Source organism: Pleurodeles waltl, chromosome 3_1, assembly GCF_031143425.1.
Source record: "Pleurodeles waltl isolate 20211129_DDA chromosome 3_1, aPleWal1.hap1.20221129, whole genome shotgun sequence".
Taxonomy (NCBI): Eukaryota; Metazoa; Chordata; class Amphibia; order Caudata; family Salamandridae; genus Pleurodeles; species Pleurodeles waltl.
The window spans coordinates 1,264,000,718-1,264,017,523 of record NC_090440.1 but is presented as its reverse complement, the minus strand read 5'-3'; the positions used below and the strand labels follow the sequence as shown (position 1 = coordinate 1,264,017,523).

General features: G+C 43.9%; 1 protein-coding gene across 2 annotated transcripts in view; it reads left to right on the top strand.

Annotated features, from left to right (window-relative positions):
* The window catches only part of LOC138285083 (contactin-associated protein-like 5), a 1,227,365-nt gene that overhangs the window by 762,710 nt on the left and 447,849 nt on the right, over positions 1-16,806 (top strand). For both annotated transcript variants that reach the window (XM_069224601.1, XM_069224602.1), the window contains exon 11: positions 6,345-6,451. In XM_069224601.1, the coding sequence (XP_069080702.1) occupies positions 6,345-6,451 (107 nt within the window). The remainder of the gene's footprint in view (positions 1-6,344; positions 6,452-16,806) is intronic.

The following is a 16,806-nucleotide window of genomic DNA, read 5'->3' as shown; positions in this document are numbered from 1 at the left end:
AAGGCTTGGACACAGCAAGTGGCATTGACACTTCCCCTGAATGGGATTTGGCTTCCCCAAGGGAGTATACTGAGGAGGCTGCATCATTTTATGCGGTAGTAAGGAAAGCTGCAGACTTTTTGGACCTTCCTCTTCCTGCTGCAGAGGTGAAAAGAAACCTTCTCACTGAAGTGCTGCATCTGGCATTGGTAGTGGCAGAGCCTCTCTTGCCCTTCAATGAGGCCCTTATAAAAGATATTTGAAAGAAGCCAGTGACTTTGACAGCCGTCACCAGGGCGGTAGCGAGACGCTATCGTGCTGCCCCAGGTGACCCGGTTTTTCTCTCCAAACATCCAACTCCAGAGAGTTTGGTTGTTCAGGCATCATGCTCCTCTCGATCAGCTCCTGGTTCGTTCCCCGCGACCCCTGCAGCAGGAAGTCTAAGAAAATGGACCAGGCAGCAGAGAAGGCCTTTTCTTCATGCAGTATGGCCTTGAAGTCCACCAATGCGACTTGCATTTTGGGGCGTTATATTCATGCCCTTATGGAGGAGGCTAAGGGTCATCCTGAATTGCCACAGGAGGTGTTGCATCTGTTAACGGACGCTCAGGCAGCGGCGACCCACGTGATTCAGTCTGGGTTAGACACCTCGGACTCCGTGGCAAGAGCTATGGGTACATCCATAGTGACGAGGAGACAGGCTTGGCTGCGTTCTTCAGGTTTCTCCCCCCGAAAGTGCAGGCTACTCTCCTGGACCTGCCTTTTGACAGAGAAAAACTCTTTGGGACAAAAGCAGATTCTGCCCTTGAACTCTTTAAGGAGAGCAGAGCCACAGCGAGGTTGTTGGGACTTCAAGCAGCCACTTCCTCTTCCTTTAGATCTTTTAGAAAATTTAGAGGTTTTGGTTGTGGCTCCTCCTTTCGTGGCAAGATCCAGGCAGCACAGCAATCTGCAGGGTCCCTGCCTTACAGATCCTTCAGAGGCAGGGGTAGAGAAGAAACTAGAGGGGCCACCCAGCAGCACTTTGCCTCTTCCTCTTCCTCAGGAGGGGTGCAGCAGGGAAAGCAGCATTAGTCCTCCATCACTCCCTGCTCACGTGTCTCCGGTAGGGGGGAGACTTGCCCGATTTCTCCCCATGTGGGAGCTTATAACATCAGACTCCTGGGTCATCGACATTGTGAAGAAGGGGTAGGCTCTTCCCTTTCGGGAATTCCCTCCTCCCTTCCCTCCCCGCCCATCCTTCTGTTCGGACGATCATCTTCTGTTGCTTCAACAGGAGGTGTTATCCCTTTTGTCAAAAGGCGCAGTGGAGTTGGTTCCGGAGCAGGAGAGGGGTCAGGGCTGTTATTCAAGATACTTCCTGATCCCTAAAAAGGATGGTCGGTTGAGGCCAATCCTAGACCTGAGGATTTTGAATTGGTTCCTCAAACAGGAAAAGTTCAAAATGCTGACCCTGTCACAGGTTCTTTTGGCATTGAACGAAGGAGATTGGATGGTGTCTGTCGATATGCAGGATGCGTACTTCCATATTCCGATCCTCAAATCGCACAGGAAGTATCTCCGGTTTGTAGTGGGGTCGCTGCATTATCAGTTTGCGGTCCTCTCGTTTGGTCTTACTTCAGCACCTCGAGTTTTCACAAAGGTGATGGCGGTGGTTGCGGCAGAGCTCAGAAGAAGAGGGATAGCGGTGTTTCCCTATCTGGACGATTGGTTGATCAAAGCCAAGACTCCAGAGCTCGTGCGGCGTCACCTGCAGTCGACAACTCAGTTGTTGTTCGACCTGGGTTTTTCAATCAATGTGCCCAAATCTCACCTGGAGCCCTCTCAACGCCTCCTGTTCATAGGGGCAGTACTAGACACTACATTGAATCGGGCCTTTCCTCCGCCCCAGCGTGTTCAGGACAATCAGGCGTTGATTCCAATGTTTCAAAATGGAGCGGTAGTTCCAGTCCTCAAGGTCCTGCGTCTGCTCGGTCTGTTTGCTTCTTACATACTGCTGGTCACTCATGCACACTGGCACATGAGGGCTCTTCAGTGGTGTGTCCGCAGGCAGTGGTTTCAGCACAAATGAGATCTCGAGGATTCGATCAGGCTCTCCAGAGACACTGCGGTGGATCTTCAGTGGTGGGCTGCAGTCGGCAACCTGTCGCAAGGAAGGCTGTTCTCGCTGCCTCTGCCAGTGGCCACAGTTGTAACGGATGCTTCCACTCTAGGGTGGGGAGCTCATCTGGGGGACCTGGAGATCAAAGGCCTTTGGTCTACAGTGGAACAGAGGTTTCACATCAATCTGTTGGAATTGCGGGCACTATGTCTGGCTCTCAAGGCCTTCCTCCCTTCCCTTTGTGGTCAGTCATTCCAGGTCCTGACGGACAACACTACCGCGATGTGGTATATAAACAAGCAGGGAGGAGTGGGATCGTATCTTCTCTGCAGAGAAGCTCTTCGACTCTGGTCCTGGCTTCAGGATCACAAGATTTGTTTGGTAGCAAATCATTTGGCCGGGGTTCTGAATGTACGTGCGGATGTTCTCAGTCGACGCATCTCGGTCGACCACGAGTGGCGTCTTCATCCAGATCTGGTTCTTTACATCTTCCAGATGTGGGGGTGTCCGCAGATAGATCTGTTTGCTACTCAGGAGAACGCGCAGTGCCCGTTGTTTTGCAGCCTCCAGTATCCGATGCAAGGAGCTTTGGGGGACGCGTTTCAGATGTCCTGGAAGGGTCAGTTGCTTTACGCGTTTCCTCCCATAGCCCTAATTCCTCGGGTTCTGCGGAAGATCCACCAAGACCGGGCCCAGGTCATCTTGATAGCTCCGGATTGGCCGACAAGGGTGTGATATTCGGACCTTCTCCAACTCTCTCTGTGCCCACCGCTCCGTCTCCCTTACAGGGCAGACCTCCTCTCGCAGTCGCAGGGGCATATTCTACACCCCCACCTCCAGAGTCTGCACCTTCATGCCTGGAGATTGAACAGGGCAATCTGAGTACTTTTTCTCTCCCCCCGGAAGTGGTGGATGTTATTTTATCGGCCAGGCGACACTCCACCAAATAGATCTATGCAAGCAGGAGGACCAGATTTGTAGGTTGGTGTGAAGAGAATCAAATTAATTCCTTAAATGCTCACTTGTCTGACATTTTATTATTTGCTCTTTCCTTGGCACAGAAGGGTTGTGCAGTTGCCACAGTTAAGGGCTATTTCTCAGCGCTGCCGGCTTTTCTGTGCCTCCCAGACCAACCCTCCTTGTTTAAATCACCACTTGTTTTGAGGTTCATAATGTTCTTACTAATAGGTTTCTGCCCACTCCGTTTGTTATGCCACAGTGGGATCTTAATTTAGTCTTGACATTTCTGATGGGATCGCCATTTGAGCCGACGCACTCTTGCTCTTTGCGTTTGCTGGTCTAAAAAACTGTATTTCTGGTAGCCATAATATCGGCCAGAAGGGTGAGTGAGCTTCAGGCTCTTAGTGTAGAGTCTCCATACCTTTCCTTCTTTAGAGACAAAGGGGGTTATTCTAACTTTGGAGGAGGTGTTAATCCGTCCCAAAAGTGACGGATTTACCACCAGCCGTACTACGAGTCCATTATATCCTATGGAACTCGTAATACGGCTGGTGGTATATCCGTCACTTTACTGTCACTTTTGGGACGGATTAACACTCCTCCAAAGTTAGAATAACCCCCAAAGTGGTGTTAAGGACCAAGGATGCTTACCTCCCGAAGGTTGTTACACCCTTTCACTTGTGGCAGTCTATTACTCTCTCTTCCTTTTACCCTCTGCCTCATCCATCCAAGGAGGAATAGAGACTCCACCGATTGGATCCACGAAGAGCATTGAGCTTCTTTGGCAACAGGACAAGGGAGTTCAGGCAAGACGATCAGCTCTTCGTTGGATACGTGGGGAAGAGGAAAGGCAGAGCAGTCCACAAGAGAATGCTGTCCAGGTGGGTCATTCTCTGTATCAAGCTTTGTTATTCCTTAGCAAGGAAGGAACCACCTGTGGGGCTTCAAGCTCATTCCACCAGAGCTAAGGCTGCTTCATCGGCCTTGGCTAGGGGTGTTCCTGTGGTTGACATATGCAGGGCGGCAACTTGGGCATCCTTCCATTCTTTTGTCAAACATTATTGTTTGGACTCTGAGGTCAGGAGGGATGGCCATTTTGCATGCTCAGTGCTGCAGGATTTCTTGGTTTGACCATTCAGAAACCCACCTCCGGAGGTAGTACTGCTTTGGGACTCTATTCTTTAGGTGAGGAATCCACAGGTAGGTGTATCCATCAGAAGAATAAGTTACTTACCTTCGGTAACGCCTTTTCTGGTGGATACATTAACTACCTGTGGATTCCTCATGGTCCCACCCGCCTCCCCGTTGCCTGGCTGGTCTTACCACGAAATCCGTGGGTGAGCACCGTTATCTTGTATATTTGTATATAATTGGATCGTGTTTATAGTGATGGCTGTATATATGTATTTATTTCTCTAATTTATGTAATTCAAGGAAACATGATTGAACTTGACTAGTATATTTGTTTCCATATGAAGGTGTTGTTGCCGTTAGTTTATTTTCTAATAAATGTTGCGGTTTCACTTTACTTGATGCGATTATTTCTCTTCAAGGTCAATGTTCACCTGTTCGCCTCAAAGGCATGTAAAAAATGGCGATAACTGACGTCTGCACGTCGACGAGGGCTTCTTATTGCCTGGATGACGTCATACGGCGTCACGTGGAGTCGAGCAACTGTGACGTAATCGTCGACGTGCAGAGCTAGAAGAAAATTTTCGTTGAAGCTGGCGCGTGGGGAAAAATTCTTTAGGCGAGGAATCCACAGGTAGTTAATGTATCCACCAGAAAAGGCGTTACTGAAGGTAAGTAACTTATTCATCTGGGAATGCGTCAAAATCTATCGGTGATGCATGGGAACACCCACCACAACACACATTGGTAGCCTCTTTGATGCAAAGGCAACACAGCGACTTGCTCCTCGTTGCCTAACTCCATATCCATAAGGCCATGAAAGGACACATAAAGTGGCTATGCATGGCCTTGTAGATGCGGGCCCAGAGCCTGCACTGTGTGTGCGTCAAACAAATGACACCCTGGTGGCGCAAGCAGCTCTTGAATATGGCACAACGTACTTAACAAGATACTAAAGGAAGGTAAGGAACACAAACATGAATGAAACACAAAACCATATAACATTTCAGTTATTTAAGAAATAATTTCATTTCAGAAAGAAGCCGAAAACTAATTACAAAAGTTCATATGCAAATCGTGTTTGTCACTGACGTTAATAAAGTATTTCAACCAGAACCATAGATGTCAGGTGCATTAACCAATTATGAAAGTACATTTTCAACGTTGTATTGCTATTACGAAAAAACATGGAATTGATTTGTTAACGGTATCCTGGATATTTCCTTGTATACATCTAATTATATTTATTTTCATTTATATTTTTTAAAATGAAGTTGTGCCATTGGTGTTCACTCTTCCATGCAAATGCTGTCGTATTTAATTGATAATTCATCTTTTAAATATGTTCGTTTACGAGTTTTTTTTAAAATAACTTTAAGAATTTGCATTGACTGGCTGTGTATTTTTCGCACATTTACTGTGTGGTGTTTTTTATGCAACTAAAGGGACCAAACTCCCTGCGGATTACCAAAATGCATATTGAAAATATGCCTTATTAGCGCACAATCCTCCACACTACCTTTTTATTTTGCATGGTCTCTCGATGTTGGCGAGAAGAAAATATTCAGCACCACTCAAACTCTGCTACTATCACAAAGGTAACAGTTGGCAGTCGTATGGAAGCACTTCGAGTAAGCGTGACAAAATAAACTTTAGCCACAGCGGGCAGCAATGTTTTAAAACGTGTTCCTTCAAACTGGGTGTTTTTGGTGAACACTGAATTTTTATCAACTTGTAAAATGTAAGCAGTCTCGTAACTTCACCGAGCTTTGTTTGCAGGAGAGGTATTCCAGAAAAACAATCATTTGGTAAGATTTTTTTTCACAAAAACCTTTCTGCATGACATTTTTGCTGAATGTGATCGTTTCTGAACAGTTTGTCTGTGGGTATTTTTGTTTTTAAACCCTTCACAATTTTTCTGGTGTCCACTGAGAATAGAAAGTTTACAAAAATGGCACAAAGTTGCTGAGGAAAAAAGTGTAACCTGGTACACGCCTGATTTACTTTGGGCATGGAGATGACCAGGTCCTGGTTCCAGACAAATGACCTCTAGAGGGAAGGGCATGTTTGTCTTCGACACAGTTTGTTCACAAGCATAAATCATCTATGACCTTCTTTATCTGTTTTTATAAAATGCAAGAATAAGTACAAGAATCATATTTTCTCCAAACAGGTGTTCACCAAATTATTGTGAGCATGGAGCTGAATGCTATCAGTCCTGGAGCACGTTTGAATGTGACTGCACCGGAACGGGTTACAGTGGAACGACATGCCACAACTGTGAGTACACACACTATGCACAACCTGTTAATGTGCCCTTAATGGTGCATATGCTCTGATAAGGAATGATAAGAATAAAAAGAAGGAATGCCTAAGGAGTTATCTTGCTTTTAGCCAGATGTTGATCAACAGCATAAGGAAATAATATTATTTTCACCAGCAGGAGATGATGTGTTGATGTGAGAAGCCTTTCAGAAGCTCAGCCCTTCAGAGGCCAAAGGAAGCTCTCACGTCATTCATGATTATCCCTTTAAGTTGTTACTTCCCCTTGATCACTAGTGCAGAGATAAGTTTTCTTCTTGATACAGTTTTGGTATTCAACGAACTGGTTAAAAGCTCTTATTGATGAGTCTTTCTCATGATGTTACTCATTCAGTTCAGCATATGTACCGTATTGTGTTTCTTCTTGGTGACACTTAGAAAATCCTTATTATGAACTGGATGTCCGAAATTGATATTTTTGGAAAGCTTAACTCCTTTTTAAATTTTTATTAACGTTAAAAAATGTTCTACTGAAAGAATGCAGTGATGTCCCCTGCTATTTTTAATGTGGGGAAATCGTTCAAGATTTTTGCTCACCAAAGCTGTCAATGGCGTGGAAGTCTATAAAAGCACATTGTTATTTTTTTGGTGGACAATGTTAATAAGTGTCAAAGATGTTGTCAGACACAGATATAATCCCCAAAAATACCCCAGTGGCACGAATATTGTGATACAGAACAATGCCGGTATGACTATAGACCCTGATTTACAATTTTTTTGTGCCGCATTTGCGCCATTTTTGATGCAGAAGTGACGCAGACTTACAAAATACAATTGTATTTTGTAAGTTTGCGCCACTTTCGCATGAAAAAACGACGTAAATGCAGCACAAAATAGTATAAATCAAGGCCATAGTTTTTTTAAGTCTTCAAGATCATTTTTTAAACAAGATGTATATAATACAAATGTTGTAATATTTTGTAATGTTTTATAAATTTGTGCGTTTTAAATTATTAATATTTTAATTTTGGTTGTCATTTTTCTGAGTAGTGGTTTTATTATGTTGGTGATGGTTTAAAAAGTTTTTTTTTTATTATTGAAAGGTTTTCTGGGTTTTTAGGCGATTAGGGTGGGGCAATATTCAAATATGCTGTTTAATTTTTTATAAGTTTATTACAATTTACAATTTGTAAACTTTAATTGCTTTATTAGATTATTTAAGTATTTCATTTATATTTTTAAAATTACTATTTCTTTTTGCTTTGGTTAATTATACTAAAAATTACAGTTTTTATTTCATTATTTGTTTAACATAGTTAATTATTTGTAATTAGTATGTGGTGTAGCTTCACTGCAGAAAATGGCAGATGCAATTTGCTGCCATCTAATATATGTTTACTGCAGTGAATGTGGTGGAGCTTATCTTAGCTCCCCTTTCCAACATTGGCAAATAGAGGAACTCCCAGGTGACAAGTTGCCTTGTCTGATAGGGGGACAGCTCCTGAGGTGCTGCTGGGGGCACAAAGGCCCGATGCCTCATGGTTGATTTCTCTGCCAGATGCATGGGACCACCCATCATCATACCTCACCTGGGACTGCTGAACACCCGGTTGGTGACTTGAAATGGGCCACAAGAGCTTTCCCTAGCTGAGGAGATCTTGGAGGGCAGCTTGGCTCAGTGGTCTGGTGTGCTTTTGACAGCAAACTCCATCATCCAGATTGCAACCATTGGTTAAGGCTGTGAGGTGAGTGCTCCTGCTCTTGCCCCTCCCCCTTCTATTGACAATGAGCTAGTTTGCAGCCTGATTTGGAGATCCCTATGTGATCAACAGTCCTGTGGAGTGACGGTCTTCAACAATATAGATGCCAATGGCATCCACCAGACTTTGACCAACCTGGCCTGCCACTGTGATCAGAGCACTAGCACCCAAATCCTGACTGTAGCTGCATCACGCTGCAATTAATTATGTCAGGCATGCAGAATTGGGCTTCACCTACTCCTGTTTCTCCTGTCCCTACTTGCATTCACTGACATATGCCTGTGGCTTTGTATGGTGATGGGCTCCCCCAATACAGAGTTTACCAGGGACTGAAGGTGGAGGTCACTGTGTGTTGTCCACCCCTAAATTACCCACATCAAATTCTGACTCCAAGAGGAGGTAGCTCAGGGCAGTGCCCTGCATGATATTCCCTTGTATCAAGTGTACTGTGGATCACAAGTGAGACATCAAAACACCACTGTCTAGTTCCTCAAAGGCAACATATGTTGCCCCTACATTCTGTGAGCACAACATCATTGGTTCTTCCCCATTGTGATGCCTGTCCTGAGACTGCTCAGGCCACCTGAAACTCCTGGCAGGTCTCTTCTTACCTTGTCAATTGACTGGAAGGGGCACAATCACTCCCTCTCCTTCCCCAATGTTGGATACTGAAGTGAAGCAGATAACAAACACTCGTTATTGATTCCTATGTCACTCAAGTTGAGTAGCTCTTTTACATTTGAACACAAATAATGAGCTGTACTGTAATGTGGAAGATGCATAAGAAAGATCACAGTGCAACAATTCAAGTATTGTACTGTGGCTGAGGACACAACTTTCAGGCAACCAACTTTCCTCCAGTTTCTTGATTGAGAAGGCCCACTGCACCCTTACCCTCGTCCACTCCCCAGTTCCCCACCTTGAACAATGTTTGCCTCATTCCTCATTTAAAGTGACAGAGATTCAATCATGTGAGCAGTGAGAACATCATCAGAAATGCTATTTGACTCTCAAAAGATGCTGGTAATCATTGACTACGCCATACAAGTCCAAAAACAGAGGAGCACTTTTGATCAGGTGAAGAAAAGGATGTATGTGATGGGGCTTAGTACAATCATGTGTTTCCAGCAAAATTGAATCTCCTGATCAACAATGAGACTTTTTTTTTGTAGATCCTGTGTCAGGTGTAGTCATGGATTGAAGAGTGCCACCTGTGGTCTTTAGTGTCATCGGAGGGAGAAGTGGTCTGGGTGACTCCTGGTTGGGCCTCCCAGATAACCTCAAAAACAACTCACACTTCTGAACTTTGAAATTCACTTTCTGGTTCTGAGGTGTGGGCACCAAGGTTCCTCATTATCATCATCTAGTTGGCTATGTCAAGATGTTTCTCTTCGTCACACCTGATGTCTGTTGCAGGCAAAAAGGTTTTAGCGGGTCTGCCCACTGAATGTTTGCTGCTGCCCAGATGGGGGAGGGTCTTGGTGGTTTGCTTTTTACGGACTATAATAGGTGATCTTGTTCTTGGGATGGGACATAAATACAGAGTGGTGCCAGCTTAGCAGTTACTTTCTATGCAACTTTAGTGGTTCATGAATTCCAGTTTCTTCATTATCTTTATGATTTTGCAAGTTCAGGGCAATTAATTCTTCTGAGTGAGAAGTATAGGGTAGGGGAATGTTGGAGGGTTAGTGCTTTTTATAATCTGTTTTGTTTTCAAGAGTGACAGACAAGAGCATCTTCAATGACAACATATTGACAGATTTTAATGAAAGCCCATGGTCCACAAGCCGACTCTCTAGTGTATACTGGGTACTATCCAGGAATATCAATGAATCTTTGACAAAATATAAAGCATGGAATTCATGGCCTATGTCAAATATCACTCACAATCTATTTTGATACTCAAGGAATCATAACTGTTGGGCACTAACTGAAAATTTCTTGGTCAATATGGTTACAGCAGGGTTTATCATTCTGCTCTCATTCGGGGATCCAGGGGATTACAGATCCTTCTGCTTAAGCCCTGTCTTGTTTTGAATAGTTGCACTCTCAGAGTAGAATCAATTAATTGGGCGATAAAGTAGGCAAATTATTATATTGACTCTCCTGTAGGAAACAAGTATCCAGATACCAAATTTTGGGGAAGGTGCACATGTATGACTAATATTACAAATGCCTTTTCTGATTTTTATAAGGCTGCATGTCTTGGCAAAACTCCTCCCACAGGAGAACTAAAAAATTATTTTGCACAAAATCGGCCAACCCATACCTTAACTCTACTGATCTTACTGTCTTCCCACTTGAACTATTTAAAAATAGTCATTGTTACTCATTCTACTTCAAAGGAAAATATAGAACTAAGCCTACATTATGCATATCCTTACCCATGATCTTTGTGGCGTGGCTATTACAGTTATAACTAAACCTAATTATCCCCCAGTCTCTGTTGCTCTTATCTCCCAACATCACTGATACAAACTGAGTCAAAAATTATTTCCAAAATTTCACAACTGGACTTGTGAAAAGGCTCCACACTATTTTTGCTCAAAGGGACAATATTCATGAACACAGTGCATCTACTATTAGTAAACATTGAGAAAGCCTCTGACTCTGTGCAGTGACCATTCACTTGCCAGAAATGAAATTTAGGTCTCACCATGGCTGTCCTATCCCTAACCGCTTGTAGTGGAATCCCTGGCAAAGTGCATCTGTAGAGCCCCATCTAGTGGACAGCATACAATTGAGTAATTGCTATGAAGATAGGATGTTGCTATGTGTGGAGGACATGCTTTATATGTTAACCACTGTTAAATCCATCCCTTGACTCATTGAGATTTTGCACATGTATGGCAAAGTCTCTGGTGGTTAATGTAACCAGGCAGAAACCCACCTTCTTACCACATAACAGAGGCTCGTCACCTGGTATCTCCAACTCTAATCTGCATGTGGATGGTGATCAATTGTGGTACCTGGGGATCGAAAGAGTGCAGTATCATCACCAAAGCTGGGAGCTCAACATAGCTGCTCAAGAGACTAATGCATCATTTAAAATCCTGTGCCTCTTGACCCTTTCTGTAATAGGACATGGTCCTTTATTCAAAATGGTTCCCTATCATGCCTCCTATACATTTTGCAAGTTTACCCTTATCTACTAAAACCAATTACTTTCTTCACAGAATTGCAATCATGACTCAACAATTCCCCAAGGATGTCATTTTATATGATGGGAGGATTAGGATGGGCAGATGTCAAGTTGTATGAGTGGGCCTCTCAGCTAGTTACCATTAATGATTGGTTGTTTCGAGACATATGGGTCCCACCAGTTAGATTTTAACTGGACTTGTTAGAATATCATGGGCTGCATTCCCTACTTCAGGAGAGCAGTCCCACATACACTGTCAGCAATCACTAGTGAACTGCAGCATGCAGCCCTGACAAATATGAAATGGTTTGCTGCAGCAACAGCAGTGAACCCATTGTGGTGTGGTCTATTGCTTGACCAGACTGTAAAGCTGACAGGGTTCTGTCAGTAGAACCTGATTAGGATATCTTCCCTTGGTGACATTTGGATCTTCAACCATATTAAATCCTTTGAAGACCTAACCTCCAACTTCCAGTTAAATCTTTCTATTTTGTTTAAATAGATATTTACAACTTAAACAAGCGCTAGAAAGCTATGGTAATATGTTAAGGACTGTTTCTGAGTTTAGAAGGAAAAGTGCCACAGCCATCCTGAGAAAAAGATTTATTGCAACTGTACAAGTCACTGGTAATACATACACCAGACATATTTCTACAGCTGAGAGAGGTTTGGGAACTGGACTAAGGAAAGCTAGAAAATGAGGAATTAATTAAAGCCGAGATGGTCACAAGGGTTATATTCATCTCCCCAAACTCCACCTCATCCAAATTAAATTTCTTCACATATATCACTGAACCCTACTAGACTTTGCAAGATGGGAAGGGCTTGCAACTCAAGTTGTTCAAGGTGTTGGCTGTCTCTAGATACGTACTTCCACATGCTGTGTTTTTGCCCACTAGTGATCAAATACTGGTGAAATAAAGTGACGTTTGGGTACGGTGGTGCGTACTAAAATAAACTTGGAACTGAAGATGATATTATTGGGCATTATAGAAGGCTAAGGTGAATTATGCCATATTTTAACTTTTATCGCTATTGGCTTCTTTATCTCCAAGAAAGGCCTAGCTGGGCACTGGCTTGCAGAACATACTGTCTCACTAATGAGTGCACCAGAGGCATGGACCTCTGTGCCAAAATGGAGGAACTGAAGTGTAAAGCAAGAGAAATACTAAGAAACTATACCAAGATATGGGGTCGGCAGTGGGAATAATCACAAACAGTGTCATGATCACAACAATCCCTGGATAAATCCTCTCCCCCCCAACTGTTCTTCAATTATTATTTCCTTTATAAGATCTCATATTTCCAGGACAGCAAAAATGTTGTTTGGGGACTTCATGCCCCGTACAGCACAGCCCCAAGAGGCATACTGCCTGACGGTTCAGGGGAGGATTCCCCTTGTGCTTGATAGTGCCAACATTCTTTCCACAGCGCAGGACAGCAGAGACACTGTTTTGGGGATTTCAAGCCCCCAATACAGCACCAGGATGATAGTGCCAACATCCTCCCCGCAGTGCAGAACAGAAGAGATACTGTTTTTGGGACTTCAAGCCCCACACAACACAGCACCGGGAGGCACACTGCCTGAGAGCCAGGGAGGAGCCCCCTTGTGCTTGATTACACTAACATCCTTCACACAATCCGGGATGCTCGCAGGCTGCAACAAGCTGAAGTCAGGCCAAGGGCGGACCCATCATCATTACTACCAAACATTGTATGCGCCTTCCCAGCTAGCTGAGCACACCTGCTCTGCTCAATATCTCAAAGATGTACCTGTCTGTCGACTGTCCGCTGTGGGGACCCAGGAACTTGATGAACCTATCACACTAGTAGAAATAGCATCAGCGATCTCTGCCATGGATGCTGGGAACATCCCCGGCCTGGATGGCTTTCCGACTGAAAACTGCATAACACTTCGGGAGATTCTGCTCCATCAGCTCCTGGGCCTCTATGGAGAGGTTGACCACTTGGGCACCTTCCCATCCAACATTGATTTGACCACCATAGTGGTTATCCCAAAAACTCACCCTCCCTCTTAGTCATGCTCCGACTACCGTCCAATCCCTCTCATCAATGGAGATGTGAAGATCTATGCAACGATCTTGGCTGCCCGGCTCAAAATAGTGCTTCGTACCTTAATTTACCACGACCAGTGTGGATTCATGCCCAACCTTGGAAAGAGGCACTCCTTGCCTCCATGTGGCGCTAGCATACCGCCACTACTTGCCTTCCTATCTAGCGCTGCTGTGTATTGATTTTGAGAAGGCGTTTGATACCGCAGACTGAGGATATCTGCTGTTGACGTTATGAAGGGTGGGTACGGGGCTGCACTTCTGCAGACTGGTTCATGCTTTTTTACACTAATCCTACAGGCCTCGTCCAGATTAAAGGCACTTTCTCACACTCATTCACCATCTGTTGAGGCACCCTACAGGGCTGTGCCTTCTCCTTTTTGCTCTGGCAATTAGCTGCTGGCACAGGTGATTAGAGGGGAACCTCAATTATGTGGATAGAGATGGGACGGGGGACCTGAAGATCACATAGTCCTCTATGCTGCTGATGAACTCTTATATCTGACAAATCTGTCTATCAGTGGCCCCAGATGTCTTCCCCTCCTTCACTGTTTTGAGGTTGCTTCTGACCTCCATATGAACCCAAGTTGATTCTAGTGCCGTTATCCCCATCGCAAGACTGTACCCATTCGTCATCTAAGCTTTATGTATCTGGGTGTCCCTTCTCCCTGACCTCACTTGGCTGTTGAACTTCATGCGTCTGATGCAGAAAGCGAACATGGATTTAGCATGGTGGCAGACCCTCTCCCTCAATGGCTTTGGTTGTGTAGCTTTGTATGAAATTATGGTCCTGTCACGATTCTTATATGTGTTTGAGAACATTCCAATCCCTCTGCCACATACCTGGTTCTTGGCCCTAGGCAGATCAGCATCAGCATTCCTTTGGCACACGGCTTGGTACCGCATAGCACTCCAGTGTTGTCAATGAGGCCGTTATGGCGGTGTTTGGGCATATTCAACCTCCATCATTACTTCTTGGCCTCCCAACTGGGGGTGGTTCGATCTGGCCTACTGGCTCAACCTCACCCAACTGTTATTTCCCCACATTCTAGACCTAATCTTCGGCTGCCTGCTTTCTAGTAACATGGTTTTGGTGACCTGGATGGTCTTTCTGGCCTAGAGGGCAGCCTTAAGGCACACACACTAGGCTCACACCCTTAGTCAACTTACACCCCTCTAGCATGGTGCATGGTTGCATGAAGTGGCTATACTGCAAGGGCTTGATAAATGGGATCTGGTGGGTATATCCCATCTTGGAGATGTGTAAGTTGTATCACACATGCTGTCCTTTCAGGATCTCCGCACAGACCACCAACTATCACACACCCAGTTCTATAAATATCTGCAACTCCGTCATACCCTCCACATGCACCTTATGCATGTGGACATGTTGCTGGAGTATAGCCCGAATGAAGCTAAACTTCTTACCGCAGAACTAGGGAAAGGTGGGATATCCCAAATATACAAAACACTGATAATCAACAGCCCAGGGCATCTGACCCCTATTAGAGGCCGATGGGAACAATGGCTAGGCCCAATTGAGGATGCTGATTGGCGTGATGCCTTGATGGCACCCAAGATTACCACTAAGATCCCCAGCTTGCGATTGATACAGACATACTACCTATATGTAGTGTATCACTCACCGGCTAGGGTACATCGTGCAGGGCTCCTGCCAAACCCGGCATGCCCTAGATGTGCAAAAACTCCAACTGACTTCTATCACATGACCCGGACCTGTCCCCAGATTCAGAGGTACTGGTCGGTGATAACGAATGAGCTCAATGAGATACAAGGGTGGGAGATCCCATTGTCCCCTTTGGTGATTCTTTTGGATGTGCTGGATAGGGTTTGGTACACCCGAGCTGATCACACCTTCCTGGGTACAGCCTTGGTAGTAGCAAACAAGATATTGTGACCGGCTGGAGATCGCTTGCACTCCCCACCCTCTCCTAATGGTGCCAAGGAGTGGACTGGTCAGCAAGACAAGAACAGCTTGTTTTTGAAGCCCAGGGATGTCCTTGTAAGCACTAGCAGGTGTGGGGGAAATGGTTGGGGCAGAATCCTTGAATACCTTTGGGCCCTGAGGCTAGTAAATTGTATAGCTTTATGCTGTTTGCTTGATCTTTACTGGTGGAGTAGGTGCTACGCTTGCTTAACTGTACCGCTGTATTGTTCCTTGAAGATCTCTGTGCTACTGATGTTTCTCCTCAAACTTAATAAAAATGTGTTCATCAAAACAAAAATACATAAATGTATGTCAATTATTTAATTGATTATATTCATGTATTTTATTTTTATTGTGCTGTTTTTTAAAATATGTAATTGTTAATTGTTTTTGTTTTGATTAGACTTTTTTATAAAAGTATACATTTTTGTGGGTTGTTGGGACTGCAGGGAAGTAGGTGAAAAGTGTTTTTATTGTATCTTTTATTGTTTTTACTTGTAAATAATGTTTAACTTTATATTTTTTAATAAGTAGCTTTCTTACATTTATTAGGTAATGTAGTAGAGTTTTTGTTTGTTTATGTAATAGTTTTTAAAAAACAGAAATTTATTTTTTACATTTGTTTAGATGTTTTTATAAATATTTTATTGTGATTTTTTAAATATACGCTATAACAGTTAATAATATATATTTTTAATACTATTGCAACTGTTGTTTTGGTCAGAGTGGGAATAGTAAATCTGGCAAACCGCCCACAAAGTTCAATGCATTTCCTATTTTTCCCTAGGAAGAAGTGAAAATAGTAAATGTCACACCTCCCAATTTTAGGGCTTTCTGTACTGTTACTTATGTTGGAGAGGGTATAGTAAACCTCACCTCTCCAAATTCTAGGGCTTTCCTTACTGTTGCTCAGAATAGAGTGAGAATAGTAACTTTGACCTCCCAAAGTCTAACAATTTCCCTACATTAGCGTAGGTTATGAACCTCCAAAGTAAAATGTCTTCTTTACTGTTGCTTAGGTTGCAGTGGGAATAATAAGCCCAACCACTCCAAAGTCCTGCACTTGCCATAATGTTGCTTACATTGGAGTGGGAATAGAAAATCTTCCCCCACCAAATTCCAGCTCTTTCCCCCTTGTTGCTTAGTTTGGAGTGGAAACAGTAAAGGCAACCCCTTCAAAGTCTACTGTTGATTAGGTTGGGAATAGTAAATCGGAACCCTCCAATGTACAATACTGTCACCATTTATTTAGGGTGAAGTGAGATTAGTAATTTGACCTCCACTCCCATCAAATGATTTCTCTACTGTTGCTTAGATATGAATAATACATTTCACCATTCCAAATACAAACATTTTCCCTATGTTGCTTAGATTGGAGTGAGAATAGTACATTCTCCCTCCCCCAAAGTCCAACCCTTTCCCTAATGTTGCTTAGCTTGGAGTGTGTATAG